Here is a 16,980-nt window from a genome sequence, read left to right as displayed (position 1 = left end):
GGACATGGGTGAGTGCAGAGCTGTGAGTGCACAGCATCCACCCTGCAGCCCTGCCTCCACGGGCCAGCTCCATCTGAGAGCCACAGAGCCTTGCTCTGACCCGTTTTATCACCTCCAGGCTCTCCCTGGGACACAGGAAGGTGTCTAATCTCCAAGCAGTTCATTAATTTCTGTGGCTGGACCACAAGGTTCCCTCTGCAGTGCCACACCTGAACTGCTGCACAGGCTCTGAGCATGCAGACACTGATGGGTTACACTGCATGGAATTTGCAGAGCCTGCTTCCATTTCTGACAAGAAAAAAATGAAAGAGGAGCAACAAAGGAAACATAATCAATCTGGGAAACAACTAATGAGAGAAAAATCCTCTGCTGAAGCCCTTTCCTGCAGTCCTGAAGCCGGATTGCCAGGGCTCAGTGCGCAGATAAACTTTGTTTCTATCATTTCAGCTGTCCTGGGGCTGAGGGACACAGACAAAGAACTGCTTACAGAAATGGCAGTTGCTTATTTATAGGGAAAGCAGTGGCAGTTGGGAATCCCAGTCTAGCCAGTAAACATTGCATCTGTCTTCAGAGATGCTGCCTGGGAGCTGACAGATGGAGAGCTGCTGACACCATCCCAGTTTATTTCCTGCAATACTGATGGCTTTATATTGGCTACGAAGTGATGAATTGTTCTCAAATATACACAGAAAAATGCTCACCATTTAAATACAGATTTTCAGCTCATATCATCCACTTGCTGCCTTCAGCCAAGAGTCCTTTAGCAATGCAGGCTGATTAAATGTTAATTAAAGGAAGTAGCTGTAGTGGAATTTCATTCCTAGGTGAGCGATTCTGCATTTCTAAACCACAAGTCTTGGCTCTGCCTCTTCCTTGAGCCAAAATGTGGTTTTGAGAATAACTAGGGAACGTGGTATTTCTCCTCTCTTACCCTGGCCATGTTGCAAATCCGGAATATCCGGTTGATGATATCTTCATCAATGTCTGCTGAAACAAACTCCACCTGGATGGGGCCATAACAACAGGACGTCTTCTCCGGCCAGTACTGCATGCAGAGCTAGGAAAAAACACAACACCAAACAGAAACCTGAATTATTAACATATCCAGTCATTCCTTTTGGATCTATAACCAGCTCAAAATCCATTACCAATTTGTATATTGTGGCTTTGTTCAGAGGAGAACTCATTCTAGCTCAGTAAAGCATTTTATATCCTGAACATGAAAAAAAAAAAGAAATATATTTTAGGGCCTGGACTTTTCTGCATATTTATTTTTGTACGAACACAGTTTGGAACTGATTGGATTCTGGGTCTAGATGTGCAGAGAAGGTGGCTGACAAATGAAGCTTCTGTAAAGGCAGAGACTTAACAGGAACATTGAAAGATTAGTGTCTGTAGATAAACTTAATAGGAACCACAGAGATTTGGTAAAAATGAGGAAACAGAACAGGCACCAAGAAAATTAATCTTAATTTAAACAAACTAGAATTTCTTTTTTTTCTGTAAGATGAAATTTTTAATTTTCTGGCTCTACCAGTGAGCAAGACAAGGAGAGTGAGTTTGTTCTGAGAGCAACAAGAGCAACTCTGGTTTCAGGGTGAATCACAACTTCACCTCTGAAGTTTGTGAAGCAGGCTGGGAGTCTTTTTCTGGTGCTGATATTACTGAGTTGAAAGGACAAAAACCACCCCGTGCACACAAATTACAATCTAAGGATTTTAAATCCAGCTGGAAATAGACCATGGCACAAAAATATTTTGCATGAGATCTCATTAGCAGTTTCTGCTAAGATTGTATTTCTTTGTGGTTTTTTTTTCCTTCCTATTTTCAAGTGTAATTTTGTACAAGTTTTGAAACCCCCAGATGCTCATTTGAACTTGATCTCGAGCTTTTCAAGTTCAATCACTGCCAGCAACGATGTCGAGTGCGTGCATGCGGCTGCATTAATTCTGCACTCCTGTTCTTCCTTTGATCGTATAGGATTGAAATTGGGTGGGATAGTCACACAATCTTATGCATCTTTGCCCTTGTTAGTTTTTCAAGATTAAGCAAGCCAGCCAAGACCACACAAGGAAGTCCTTTGAAGGGTTTCTTTACTCTTCCTTCAGACTTTCAAGCTGCCTAGTGATCTCCTCTCAAAGCATCTGTCCCTCAGGCAGGGAGATGTGAGCCGAGCAGGAGCTTTAGCAAACAACCTCAAGGTGCAGTGGAAAGCAAAAAAAGATGAAATGTTTCCTTAGGATGGAAAATTTGCTTCTCCCAGAGCAGGTCTGTGAATGGCCACCTCTCCAAACACTGCCTGCCGTGTGCTCTGACCTCCACAGGGTTTATTGGCCTTTTCCCTGAACTCAGGGTACAGCCTGGGGCCAGGCACTGATGAACAGACAGGGAATGACAATATTGTCATGCAAGGACAGTGCAGGCACAGTGCCAAGTTCTCTCCCATAAAACTTCTCTCCACAATGGACTGATGCTCTACTGGAGGGTAGGAAGGACCTGCAGAGAGATCTGGATTGATGGGCTTGAGGCCACTCAGTCACACAATGGTTGTGTGTGGTCTGAAGGACAACAGAGCTGGGGAAGGGTCTGGAGCCCCCAGAAGCAGCTGAGGGAGCTGGGAAAGGGGCTCAGCCTGGAGAAAAGGAGGTTCAGGGGGGAAACCCTCTCACTCTCCACAACTCCATGAGGGTGCAGCCAGGTGGGGGGCAGGCTCTGTCCCCAAGGAACAAGGCACAGGATGAGAGGAAACAGCTTCAAACTGTGTCAGAGGAAGCTTAGATTGGATATTAGGGAAAATTTCTTCACTGACAGGGTGGTCAAGCAATGGAACAGCTGTCCAGAGCAGTGGTGGAGTCACCATCCCTGGAGGGATTGAAAATACATGTAGATGTGGCATTTGGGGACATGGGTTAGTGGTGGCCTTGGCAGTGCTGTAGGAATGGTTGAATGCAATTATCTCAGAGGTCTTTTCCACCCCAAATGATTCTGTGATGTCAAACTGTCTCACGGTGTCCTGGTAGCTCATAAAATACAAACTTTAAAAACCTCCTTAACTTCCAGTGCCACCTGGGTGTTCTGGCATTGGCTGCACCCTCGAGGGAGGTGACACTGTGCTATAGAAACTGTCAAAGTGACTTCATGCACTGCCAAATCCCCCTGTCTGTGCCTACAGACCACATCATCGCAGCAAAACTTTGCTAGGAAAAAAAAAACCCCTAAGCTTTGTGCAGAAAGATAGTCACAAGAATAACACTGGCTGGGGCTGAAAGGTTTGTGTTTTCCCAGAACCAAGTGTGAGAAAGTGTGTCATTTCCAGAAAAAGATGGCTTTTGCTTTGAAGTGTCAGGGAAAAAAAAAAAAGGTGAAATTTGTCTCTGGATTCAATGCCAAGATGCAGAATCAAGGAGATGGAAGAGGAAAACAGAAGATACAGAGAACCTTTGGTTCCTCACAGAGTGGTAGGACTCTGCAGGGCACCAGCAGAGCCCACTGCTGAACAGAGCTGTCACTGGGGCTGGAATGGAATCCCACCAAGTTCCCCCTGATGGGACATCCCCTTAAGGACTGGGGTGATTGGCTTCTCCATCACCACCCAAAAAAGAGATCAACAATTCACTGCCTGCAAGTGTGGTAAGAGAGGGAAGAGACAAATGAGAAACGAATCCATGAAGTACCAACTGTTGAGGGCTCCTCTCCTCTCATTGAACAAGAGCTGTAATGGGTGAATTAACCAATTAACTATGCCAAATGTACTCTCCACACAAATTGCATGATTACACCTTTTTGAAAGCTGTTCTCCTCTGCCACTCATCAGCAAGGTGGCTGGAGACACCAGGGCAGAAGGAATGGCAAAAGTTCCTCCCTGGCAAGCTCAAATGCTGAGAATAATGCTGTGTACACTAGCCAAAACCCAACTTAGACATGGAATTAAAAAGGAAAAGAGATAAAAGGACTATATTATCCTCAAACTGTGCAAAGCACATTTCTCAGTATTACAGAATCACACTGGAAATCTCAGGGGAAAGATCCTTCAAATTATTTCAGCTCTCTTGGTTTTATTCTTCTGGAAATGCCATGTGAAAAAGGCAAACATGAAGCACCCTGGGGCTGTGGTAGGGAGCATTTTCCTGAAGCAAACACAGATAAAAATATGAAAGGGGAGAAAGTGGGTTTGGGAGGGAAATCATGACCTGCAAACATGAAGTAATTCTGTAATATATACAGTATGTATATAAAACTTTTTGATACTTTTAACTATATTTTACATAATTTTATATCAAAATATTTATATAATAAATGGGGAGACTTTATAGCAACTTTCCAGTACATAAAAGAGGCTTACAGGAAGGCTGGAGGGTGACTTTTCAGAAGGGTGTGGAGTGATAGTAAAAAGGGAAATAGCATTAAACTGAAGGAGGGCAGATTAGATGGGATATCAGGAAGAAATTCCTCCCTGTGAGGATGGTGAGGCCCTGGGACAGATTCCCAGAGCAGCTGTGGCTGCCCCACCCCTGGAAGTGTCCAAGGCCAGGTTGGATGGGGTTTGGAGCAACCTGGAATACTGGAAGGAAACCCTGCCTGTGGCAGGGGTTTGAAGTAAGATGGTCTTTAAGGTCCCTTCCCATCCAAAACCTTCTGTGATCCCTGTTAATTGCAACAAGAATTAGAATTACAAAGAGCCAATCATATGGACTTATTCTCCATTAAAACCCCAAAACATCACCTATTACTTTCCAGCTCCCCCTCATTTATTTTTTGGTATGGGAGGGCACCCACCCCAAGAAAATGGCAGCAGGAACTCTCTGCAAACCCCCTGGATTTGAAAAGGGAGTGACATGCCAGGAATGAAGAGCCACTGACCTGTGCTGCATCCATCTCATTGAGCATCACCACGGAGGAGCAGTTGTAATCAAACACCAGCCTCCAGAAGTCTGTGATGGTGTTGGGCAAGGGGTGCTGGGTGACAATGAAGGCAGCAGGCTGCTTGTGGCTCTAACAAAAGAGTAAGATTAGTTTAACCAAAAAAAAAAAAAATCAATCAACTTTTATTCAAAGGAATATTATACCCAGGAGGCTGTGGGGAGGCAGTCTGAGCCATTTAACCAGATTATACAAATCACATCTCCTGCTCCTTGTTATCGCTCCGCAATGAATGAACGCCTCGTAATGGGATTCTTTTGCTCCCAATAAAGACATTTCATTAAAGAAGTGTCACAAGAGCAGAGATTACCCAAATCAATTATTTATATTTTGAGACTCAGCAAATAATGCTAATTCTACTATTACTACTACTACGACTATCAGTAATATTAATAATTGGAAGGAAAACAGCTGGAAGCAAATGTTCTCCTTTGTGCTGCAGTGGCCTCGAGGAACTCCAGAAGGGATTAGCCCCGTCTGCTGGGGCTGCCTGGGGGTGGCACGTTTGGAACCCAGCCATCCTTTATGGGGCAGCATTCAGAGCCTGTGAAATTGGCATTTAATTTCTGTTGTTATTCTTTCACCTCAAAAAGGCCCCCTGACCTCAAGTCTCCCTAAGCACGAAGGGGTGGAGCTGTGCTCCCAACCTCTGCAGGGCTGAGTTAATGAATGTTTGGGATGAAAGGCAACAAGCTGAAAACTTTATCGCTTCCCAACCATGGCAGGCAAGGCTTAAATGAGCCTGGAAACTGCACAGTCCTTTGTGCTGTACATCTGTGAAGCACACTTGCATCAAAAGGCACACTAATTCTGGGGTAAATAAAACAAAAAAGCACAAAAAAACCCTCCAGCGGAATAAAATTTTGGATTTAAGGTGAAGAAATAATAAAATCCTGAAGTATGAAGCTGCCCATTGTGGGGGTTTGCCTTTTCTCCTCTGTGTGAGGCAAATGTGGGTGGAAGTGCTGGGCAGGCCATGCTGGGAAAAGGAAGCTGAGTGTGCACATGTGAGGAGTGTGATGGGACACGATGTACAGAGAAGGAAAACAAAATTATTTCTTGGTAAATTTTCATCTAGAACAGACTTTTTTCTTTTTTCCCACTCTGCATTCCACATCTAGAAACACCAGAATGGGTCAGAAGTTGTGAAATACCAGACCAGTGGCAGCAACAGAGTGGCAACAAAATACTGAGGTTTATCTCTTAATGAATTAAACACCACAATGTTCCTGCTATGTTTTTTTCATGGTGTGCCAGTAGCAAATCTAGCTAAACTCCTGGCTGAAGGTCATATGTGCTTGTAGGGTTTGCCTTTAGGAGAAAAAGAAACCCTGCCCAGCTCCTTGCTACAGGTGAGGAACCAGGTTCACTGCCTTGTTTCAAAGGGAAGGTGACACAAAGGTGTGAATTACTCATGCAAGAGAACATATGTGGGATTATGGGGCAATGATGATGTTAGGGACACATAAATCCATGTTTTTCTCCAAACCCCATGGATTAAACACAACTCTATCATCCCTTCTTCAAGACTTGACTCATGATGTGACTTAAGTCTCATTTTTTAAGGATTAAAAATTGTTTTAAGGGAGGGTGAGGGACAGTTTTGTTCCTTTCAGGGCAATATGGGACAGATGGAGGCTGTCCTCTAAGAGTCCCTGCTCAGTATAAAACTTCACACCTCAGCAAGAACAGCTATGAAAATATAGGATTCTGGCTGTTCCCCTGTGATTATTTTTGTCCCCAAAAGTTCCTGAATCCTTTATGGAAAGATAAAGGAGAGCCAGAGAACATCACAGCAGCTGAATTTCAATGACAGGTGAAAAATTGCTTTGTACTAAAAAAAATAATCTACTGGAATTTTGTGGGGAAGGATCCAAATATTTGCAAAGTGATTTGAGGTAATGAGGGCTGAAATGTACAAACATTCCCAATCCCTAAGAAACCAAAGACTAGATTGTGCTTCTACAGATGTGCAAAAGTACTAAAGACACTTTAAAAAAAAACAAGCTTCCTTAGGCATGTTTGCAATGAAAACATCACAATCTTGCTGAAAAAAATCTAAAATAAATTATGTGACCATTTGACAGAATATCTTAAATGCAACAGTATCGCTATTTTCCCAAAGACTGAAGAACAGATAAAATTAAAAAAGAGACCCTGCTGCTGCCAGGGAAAAAATGATGGCATTTCACCCTGGATCATATTTACACATATTCCAACTGCAATAATTAGTGGCTTTAAAGACATCTGTGTCCAAAGGCAGCACAGCAAAAAGAAGCCATCAACATAATTCATCCTTCACAAATGACCCGTGCTGTGAGATTCCAGGCTGTAAACAAAGCGAGGGAAAACGCCTTTGGACAGAGTCACATCAGCTCAACTCACATCCTTCAGCCTGAAAATATTTTACACATTTGATCCCTGCACTCCCACATTCTTAACTGTGTAAGATCATATCAATCACTCACTCCACACTGTAAATTATCCTTTTCAAACAGCTGACCTGGCAAACTTTTCTCTTCCCAATGGATATAAAACCAAAGTATGGGAAGAGCTGTCCCCTCAATTTTTTGTGCATCTACCTTTCTGTGATCCAGCCTCAGACTGCACTCTGAGGGATGCCTTTGCCAAAAATTTTCTACCAATGTGGCGCAGCACTAGGGTGTGTGATCACAGAATAACAGCATGTAACAGAATATGCCGGGTTGGATTGGACCCTTAAGGATAATGGATTCCAACTCCTGGCCCTGCACAGCACCATCCCCAAGAGTGCCCAAAAGTATTGCCTGAAAGCTTCTTGAACTCTGTCAGGCTGGTGCTGTGACCACTTCTCAGGGATAACCATGCTCTGGAGGAGACATTTGGGTGACAAAGAGAAAATTCATGTGCTTTTCCCAATTTGGAGATACCAGACTCAGAAACTACAGCTAAGTATTTTTCTTTAGATCCATTCTCCCAGAAAAGCATCATGAGAGGGAATAAACTCATGGCAGGCCGTGCCAGAGCAGTGCTTACATCCATGAGTGCAGCATTGATGTAGTTGCTGGACTCGCCATCCACGGAGATGAGGAAGGGCAGGCAGCGGTCCAGGGGCAGCACGTCCATGCAGCGGTTCTTGTCGTGGTTGCGGGGCAGCAGCCCGATGCTGCAGTCCTCCGGCCGCACCCGCGGCGTCACGATGTTCAGGGTCTGGCCAGGGCAGGGAGAGGGGAACAAGGACAGGCTGAGTGCCTCGCAGTTCACTTCCAAGAATCACAGAATCACCGGGTTGGAAGAGACCTTCGAGATCATTGAGTCCAACCCAGCCCAACACCTCAACTAAACCCTGGCACTCAGTGCCACATCCAGGCTTTGTTAAACACACCCAGGGATGGGGACTGCACCACCTCCCCGGGCAGCCATGCCACAACTTTATCACTCTTTCTGTAAAAACTTTTTCCCAACCTATATTTCCCTTGGCACAGCTGGAGGCTGTGTCCTCTGGTTCTGTCAGTGCTGCCATATGTACAACATGTTTGTTTTAAAGGGACTCAGAGTAGCAGAGCTTTGGCTGTTGCATATAGGTAAAAACTTATAAAATAAGGGCCTTGTTAGCCTTGTAAAATCATGGCTCAGGCCTGCTACTTCAGCTAAGCAGAAAAGGGCTATGGGAAAGTGACTCAGATGAATTAGCACTAGAAAAACAAGTTATAGAACCATCACGTGCTCACATTGTGGTTTATGGTGGTTGGTTGAATTACATTTGTTGTGCCTAAATGGGATGTAACTGATTATGGGGTAACTGCTTAAAAAAGCCTATTTTTTGCAATAAAGGGCTCTCCTTTGCTCCTGCCTGGGGACTCTGAGTTACTCAGCTTCACAACATTTGGAATCCCAGAGATAAAAAGGAAGACACACTAAGGACCTTGTTGCTGTTGTGTTTTGCAGATTATCCTGAGGAACTCTTCCAAACATTGTTAGCTCCAGCAAAAATTGAAATCACTATAGACCTCCCAAACATTTCCAGCTCTAAACCCACAGAGCAGCTAGACAACATTCCTGCTCTTTCCTAGAGGTTGGAAATAGGTGCCACAGGTATAAGATGCAGCTTTGAGCTGGGGATGGAGTGAAACCTCATCCTGTTTTTACCATCCTTAGGGTGGAAGCACAAATCCTTCCCCTCTTCAGGTGGGTCCTGTGCAGGTGTACCCTGAGTACTGACCACCCAGCAGGCCAGACTGTTCAGAGCCTCTGGTGATTCCTCAAGCTACTGACTTATCTTATAAAAACCTAAGATAAAAATGTCATTTTGAGGGGTTTTTTTTACAGAAAAGTCTATTTGTTTTATACATTATTTGGATTGCTACTTTCCTTTTGAAGTGACACATAGGATGCTTCACTTACATAGTCATACCTAATCTCTGGGGCCTTGCTGTCAGTCTGTGACTGTTATCTACCTTTTGCACAGCTCAACAGACTGTGTTTCTTTACATCTATTTTACTTTTGTGTTCCCCATTGTGGAGGCCTCCTGACAAACCAGTCCATGTTGGTCAGCAAGGATCAAAACTCAGGAATCAAAGTGAATGCATCTTAGCACCAGTGCTTAAGTGGTGGGAGATCAATGGCTGTCTGATGTCATTGTATTTCCACTTTTGCATCTCCCCTTCCTGAGCAAAGCCCATGGAGTCCAACAGTGAACTCTCTGCAGCCAGAAGAATACAAAATATTTAAGGGCCAAAAAAACCAACAACAACAACAAAAAAAAAACGTAGGAAGAGCTAGACTTCTGCCGCAGAGAGGTTATGAATGAAGAAAAGAGGAAGGTCAAACAATCCAAGATGAAAGAATGTGTCAGAGTATAAAACTTGAAATAAAGTAGTTGTTCTAAATTATTCAAGTTCTACACGGTCTGGAGATGGAAAGCAGGGAGTCTGGCTGGGGAAACAACATGAAATCTCAGATCTCTGACAGTGCAGATAATCAGGCAGGTGACTTGCTAGTGATTTACTCCTATCTATTTTATGCTACTCCCCTCTCTCCCTTGTTCCTGTACTGATTCAGATTACAAAAACTCTCCAGAGTGAGTGTTTGTGTGTCCAGACAACATGTAGAGCATGAGAAATACATCCAGCCTTACCTCAGGGCTAGTGGGACCTAAATACCACAAACTGCAAGCACAGATCTATAGTTATATCAACTGGTTCCTAAAGATTGCAGCAGAGATACCAGCTTTTGCATTAAATCCAGACAATCAGGGCTGAGGAATGCTCTGAGCCAAAATCCTGTAAAAATAGATTCTACAACAAGACAGACACCAAACCTCTTATGCAAAGCACAGTGGAGCAGTTCCTTCCCACAGGAGCTGCCAGCCCCTGGCAGCTCAAAAGAACAAGCACAGAGGTGACAAATCCTGTCTCATATCATGACAAAATACACCCAGCAAGTGGTGGCTGTTTTTTTAATAGTGTTTTTTTTAAACAGCATTTGATGAAGTTCGGCTCTGGCTCCTTCATGTCAAACCAGAAACACTTTTACAGACCTGCTATCACTTGATAGAACCAGATCTTTTTTTAATTGAGCTGCCATCAGTTGGGATCCACATTCTTTATCTCACTATACCAACCCTGATGATTCCCTGTAAGGCTTCAGATAAAAGACACACGTTCTCCCTTTACATAGAGAGGGAGGAAAAGAGGCCTCTGACTCAGGCTGGGGATCCCAAAAGACTCCTCTTGCTGCAAAAGACACTTCCTGGGGGAGGAAAAGCAATTAAAGCAATCTCCACCTTTTTACTCTGACTATGAGTGGCCTCAACAAACAGTAGATGTCTCTTTCTTTCCTATCAAACTCATCTTGCTCTAAATTTCCCACAGTCTTGTTTTTCTCCCTACGTTGATGTTGACTCAAAATTATAGATCCACAGAATGTTTTGGTTTGGAAGAGATTTTAAAGCCCATCCATTCCACCCCTGCCATGGCAGGGACACCTTCCACTCTCCCAGGTTGTTCCAAGCCCTGTCCAGCCTGGCCTTGGGCACTGCCAGGGATCCAGGGGCAGCCACAGCTGCTCTGGGCACTTGTGCCAGTCTCTCTTCAGCCTCACAGTAAAGAATTATAGATTCATGGGGAATAAGAATGGAAAACCTAGTTCAGTCTTCAGAATTCTGGGTGAATTCTCCACTTTGTGTGAGGAACAACTGCACAGGGCCCATGGCTGGAGTGTCCCAAGCCCATTTACCAGGGTGGGATAAGCAACAGGGACAGGAAACAAAGGAGGGGCTCATATTTTGTTGCTTGCTCTGGACAAAGAGCACTAATGGAGCACTTGTTAGTTTTGCTGTCCATCATTTTGGGTCTCATCACCAGGTACCTGGCAAAACATCTGCAGTGAACTGAGGGATTCATTCACATTTATTGGAAAATTAGCAATAGCCAAAATAATGCTCACTGAGCTCCCTCTCCTGTGTGGAAGGCTGTCAACAAGTTGATTGTCAAAGCTTGGAAGCACCATATGAGCCACAAGAATGGATAATAAAGCACCTTGAGGCATAAATGTTTCTGTATAAATTATGGAAGGAAACGAACAACACAATACTCATTAAAATAAGTACAGCATTATATGTGAAAATTAGTACCCTTTCTCTACTGGAGTGATGGGGACAATTTTTTCCTTGCTGAAGGCTGACTAGTCCATGCTCAAAAACAAATCTCTGCCTGACCCAATAGTACAACAACAAAAATCAACTGAAATCAGACCTTGGCTCAGTGTCCCCCTTGTCTGTGCTGCTGGAAATCACAAAGAAACACACAGAAATTGATTAAACACCTTCAATACACCAACTGCAGTGACTGAAACACATGAAATTACCTGAAACTCATCTTTTATCTGGCTGGAATTGGTCTGTGGATCCAGTCTGCTGATGTTGTAATATATGGATCTGAACTCACAGACTGGAATGGCTGTGTTGCCACAGAGACATGCCTCCAAAATGGCATCATGGACAAACACATACTGCTCCTGCACAGGGGAGGAGATATTAAAGTCACAGTTTTAATACAGGTCATGAAATATCACTCTTCATTTTTTCTTAAGTCATGCCCAATATGCATATTTGGCTCTGTTTCACGTGGAGACAAATTACACAGTGTGCTGTGTGACAGCTTTGTGAGCATATTTCATCCATCATTGAATGTGAGGTCTCACGTGTTCATTTCAGATTTACAAGGAAAATGGGGAATTGGCACTCTCAGGAATGTTGGGACAAAATGATGGTGGGCTGGGGACGACATCAGGGTGTAAAGTCTCTCTGTCCACAAGGCAACGGCCACCTCCAATAACACCAGAGAATCACAGAATTGTGTAGACTGGAAAAGACCTCTGAGACCACTGAGTCCAGCCCAGCACTGCCAGATTCACCACGGAACATGTCCCCAGCAGCCACATCTGCATGTCTGTTAGATCCTTGCATGGATGGTGACTCCACCACTGCCCTGGGCAGCTGTGCCAGGGCTAGACAACCCTTTAAATGAAGAAACTTTTACTAATATATAATTTAGCCTTCTCTGGCACAGCTGTACAGAACTAACAGGTTTCTTCAGAACCCTGGCTTCTGGGTATTTTGGGTAAAACTCTTTCCCAGAAGTAAATATGGGAAGTCCAACAAAGTTAACCAAAGTTAACTCTCTCTGTTCCAGGTTGCTGTCCTGTCCCTCAGGAAGGGAAGGGGTTAAGGGACACACAAAAACCCTGTGCAATAGGATAACAGTTCCACAGGAGTCTGTGCAGCTGCCAGACACTGTGTGATGGAGCACCTTGCTTAATCAGCACCCAGAGCTTGAATCAGAGATGTTTTGTTTGCTTAGCTTGTAATTGATGTACACTAGGTGCTACTGGAGCCTGCAGTGTTCCTATGAATGAGTCATGAGAGGCTTCAGGAGCTCTTTTTTCCTACTATGAGCATAAAATTAATCAGCAATGCACAGACCTAAACTTCAAGGTTTGCCCTCCTGTCTTGCAGGCCCCGAGTAGCTGCCGGTGAATTGATTCGGTGCAAATCCGGGCATGTTTAGCCACCAAAAGTTCTGCATAATCAAGGCACAGAGCAAGCCAGTGTTGACTTCATAAATTGCTGGGCAGAGAAGCTGACAGGAAAGCAGCACCTCATGCAAGGAGAGCTGCTGGCACCCACCTCTGTCTGCACCAAATTGACCCTTTGGGAGCGCAGCTCTCGCACGCAGTTGAATATATCCACCACACCCTCGTTCTCTGCCATGTCCAGCATGATGTCAATGGCAATAAAGCACCCTGTCCTCCCGGCCCCAGCGCTGGAAGAGAAAAAAACAGGAGGATCTGTGTGACCAAGGGGCTGTGGAGAGACAGGGCTATGTGGAGGAGGGAATAACAGCAGCACACACACTGCTGTCTCCTCCTGGGAGCTGCTCCCTGCTCCCTGCAGGATTCATTTTTCTCTTGTAGGATTTAAGAGAATGAGGGGAAATAGTATTTCTTGAAAGGGAAACAGAAACAAAAGCTTTCTGTTATTGAATATCAACCAAATATTGCAAAAATACTCATTATAATTTTACAGTTCAGGTCACCTGCACAACTCTCATCACACAGAGGAGAGCAGCCTCTGGGTTGCAAACAGACACAATTCAAAAAATTTTCTTCCCTGGGACTCTCTAGAAGGCATATGCGTGCATTTACACCAGTGGGCATAATGAAAGGAGCTCAGTCCTCCACCCCAAACACTTCTTTTCCCTTTGGAATCCAGAGGAGTTTGGATCCTGAGGAGGGTGATTTGAAGTTATGGATTGTAAATCACAGAGAATGGAGCTCGAGGCTACTTGAACCCTTCAGTTCAGAGCTCCCCACTGCTTGTGAGAATTGGGCCATCTCCTGCAAAACTGTGTTGTCATCATGTCCTCCTTCCCCTCTGGGAAATCATCCAAGCTGCTTAGGTGTGAAGGATGGAGAGAGGAGAACGTGTCTTCACATTACTCTGAAGGAAGCAGAACTCTGCTCAGACCAGGGAAACTTCAGCTGCACTGAAAACTCCAGAGCCGAAAGCAAGGAGATATGAATGACCATAAATTAATGGACCAGATTAATCAACTGCTGAATAGTGAGGAGATATTTTTCATTTGCAGAATTTTAATGAATAAGTGGCATTTCCTTTCCCTTTATCTCTCAGCTTTTCAGAATTTTAACAAATAGTTTTAACAGTTCTATATTTAGAGGATCCTGGCACTTCATAAATATCGAACAGTGATATTATCCAGCCAGGCATCAGTGGGGAGAATTTGGTAATTACCACTTAAAGCAAGTCATTAAAATTCAAAAGCAGATAAATAACGTAGAGGAAATGGCATTTATTCATTAAAATGGGAAGGATGAAAAATCTCTCCTTGCTTTCTTGGTGACAATGAGTCAGGTTCAGACACCTTCCAGGGGCAGCCCCATACCATGGAACTAAAGCAGTAAAATCAGGCCCTCAGCTGTAAATGAAATCTCTTCTGCCAACTCCTCAGCTTAGCTTTACTTGATTATAAAACTGACTCACCGCTTGCTTAAAAAAAAATCCAACATAACAAAACAGCCACCCAATCCAAAACTGTTAGAAAAGATAAGATTTAATTGATTTTCCTTTTTTAAATAGTTGTGGGATGTATTTTCTCTCTCTTTCTCAAGACACAGAGTGGGCACTCAAGGCAGTTCCTTGTGGATGGATTAGAGGTGAGATTTTGGGACAGCCAGCTCTGCTCTCTAGCCTTGTGCTCAAGCCACATCTTCTTTAGCTCTCACATGCCCTGAGCCCTGCAGACACAGCTGCTGCTACAAACCCAAACTCTGGTTTTACAGCAATGCCTTTCCTTGCATTTGAAGTCATTTAAGTCCTTTTATTTGCCAGCTGGAAGTCACTGGAATTTTGCTAGCTGGAAGTTTTTAATCTGAGATTCTCACCCAAGTCCTGGGCTTTCAGGAAGCCAAGGTGCCCAAGGGCTGTCAGCCAAACTCAGCCAGACAAATACTTCAGACCATAAAAACATAAAATCATAGAATGGTCTGTGTTGGAATGGAGCTGAAAGATGGTGCAGTTGCAACTCCCCTGCTGTGGGCAGAGACACCTTGCACCAGACCAGGTGAGGCCTTTAATGCTGGCACAAAGCTGAGCTGCAGCACATGGGGGTACAGAGAAGCAAAGCTGCTTTAAAATTCCTTGTCTTTGTGCTGGCATTGTCTATTCTGCCACATGAGGTTTGAGGGCTGGAGTGGCTGTCCCAGATATTCACCACTTCCCCAGCTCTGCTCTGAGCACCCAACAGGGGACAGACCACTGTGGGGTCTTCCACCTTGGAAAGGCCCTCTCTGACCTACTCCCATCATCTCCAACTCATGCCAGCTTGGCTCCAGATCTGCCACTTTAGGGAAGAAAAACATTTGTTTCCTGGCAAGGAGTCAAGGGGCTGAGCTAGCAATGCAACTAAGATAGTGAAAATTATATATCTTAATTAAGAGCTGAAATGAATCAAGGGGTTAAGTTACAAATGTAGTTAGCAAAGATCATACATTGTGATTAGAGCTTAACAAGGAAATTAATTGATACCAGGTGGGGATAACTGAAACAAGGTGACGAATGACAGGTGATACATGAAGTATTTTAAGAGTGCAGGAGCCATAAATACCACTGGCTTCTGAGAGTGAGAGGAGGTTTGGACTGTGACCAGTGAGTCAAGAAGCCCTGCCAGCTTGACACAGGTGAAGAGTTTACCATGAGGAAGAGGTTTTACTTCCTCTTCGAAGAACCCACTGACCTATTTCAGAGCCCACCATCCCAATTAAAGAGGACAATTGCACAGCCCTAATGGACATTCAGCTAATTATAATGCAAAGCCAGAGAGTTAATGATTATGTATTAGGCATCCTGGAAACCGTCTGAATATGTAAAACTGTGGATGTGACAACCTGGTCAGAGAGCAAGAAACGCAGATAAGTTTTCCCAGAACTGGCCTGGGAGAGTTTAGGGACCTGGAGATAAACCATGATAGCCAATTATTAAAAACAACCTGCAGGTGTTGTTTGCATAATATCTGTTTTCTTGTTTTTCTCATAAGATTGTTTATAAATGGGTGTCTCGTTAATTAGCCAATCAGGTGAAATGTATTGATTAAATGACCAATCAGGTCCACCTGTATTGATCAGTGTATACAAGAAGTGGTTCTGAGTAAAGATACATGCTTATACCACTTAGCCTGCTGATGGCTCTGTGTCATTTCTTATAAACAGTGACATTTGGAAAACATTTTCCAAATATTTTCTATTTGGAAAAATAGAGAGCAGGAGCCTGTGACTCCTTGCACATGTCTTTGGAAATGACTCTGCGTGTGTCCAGAACTGTAATAAATAAACCCTCTTTTATTATTCAACTTTAATTAGTTGAAGAGCTCTCTGTCCGTGCTTCAGCGAGGCCCACGAATGATACCCTGAGATTGCCAGGAGAGAAGAAAAGAGGGAGAAGCTGCTGGAGGAGGGGCTCAGGTGGAGAGCTGGCCTACCTGCAGTGCACCACGATGGGTCCTGCCTCGGGGGGGTTGAGGAACTTCACCTGGCGGACGAAGCCCAGGAGCCCCGTGGCGTAGCAGGGCACGCCGTGGTCCGGCCAGCTGGTGAAGTGGAACTGCCGAATCTCTCGGATCTCATGGTAGCCTTTCTGAGGAGACAACACAGCCTCTATTTCTCTTCCGTCAGACTCCAATCAGAGTATTCTGCTCCCTGCTGCCTTCCCTCGTGCAGAGGGATGACAAGCACTGAGCTCTCACTATGTGTGCAAACGTGTCTGAAGCTGCTGTTCACTATAAAATGTTTTTAGCCAAATTCCAGTTCCCAATGAAGTGGGTAACACTCACCTGTGGGTGCAGGCTTCCAGTTTCCAACCTGTGGTCTCAGAGCTCATACCCACCCCATCAGGGTGACCTCAGCTCTAGCACTCCATGGCTGTCTTTACCCACAGCCATAAACCACCAAAAATTGACTCTTAAATCCTCTTTGACCCATTGAAGCAAGAGCCGTGGGAATGAACA

General features: G+C 44.3%; 1 protein-coding gene across 11 annotated transcripts in view; it reads right to left on the bottom strand.

Annotated features, from left to right (window-relative positions):
- The window catches only part of PTPRT (protein tyrosine phosphatase receptor type T), a 445,906-nt gene that overhangs the window by 4,356 nt on the left and 424,570 nt on the right, over positions 1-16,980 (bottom strand). For all 11 annotated transcript variants that reach the window (XM_064391854.1, XM_064391853.1, XM_064391856.1 and 8 more), the window contains 6 exons: positions 16,456-16,610; positions 13,089-13,224; positions 11,768-11,917; positions 7,936-8,109; positions 4,861-4,992; positions 932-1,057 (listed from right to left, as the gene is read on the bottom strand). In XM_064391854.1, coding sequence (XP_064247924.1) covers positions 932-1,057; positions 4,861-4,992; positions 7,936-8,109; positions 11,768-11,917; positions 13,089-13,224; positions 16,456-16,610 — 873 coding nt within the window. The remainder of the gene's footprint in view (positions 1-931; positions 1,058-4,860; positions 4,993-7,935; positions 8,110-11,767; positions 11,918-13,088; positions 13,225-16,455; positions 16,611-16,980) is intronic.

The sequence above is a fragment of the Passer domesticus genome, chromosome 16 (assembly GCF_036417665.1).
Source record: "Passer domesticus isolate bPasDom1 chromosome 16, bPasDom1.hap1, whole genome shotgun sequence".
Taxonomy (NCBI): domain Eukaryota; kingdom Metazoa; phylum Chordata; class Aves; order Passeriformes; family Passeridae; genus Passer; species Passer domesticus.
Note: the sequence above shows the minus strand (reverse complement) of the source record. Positions and strands in the feature narration are given on the sequence as shown.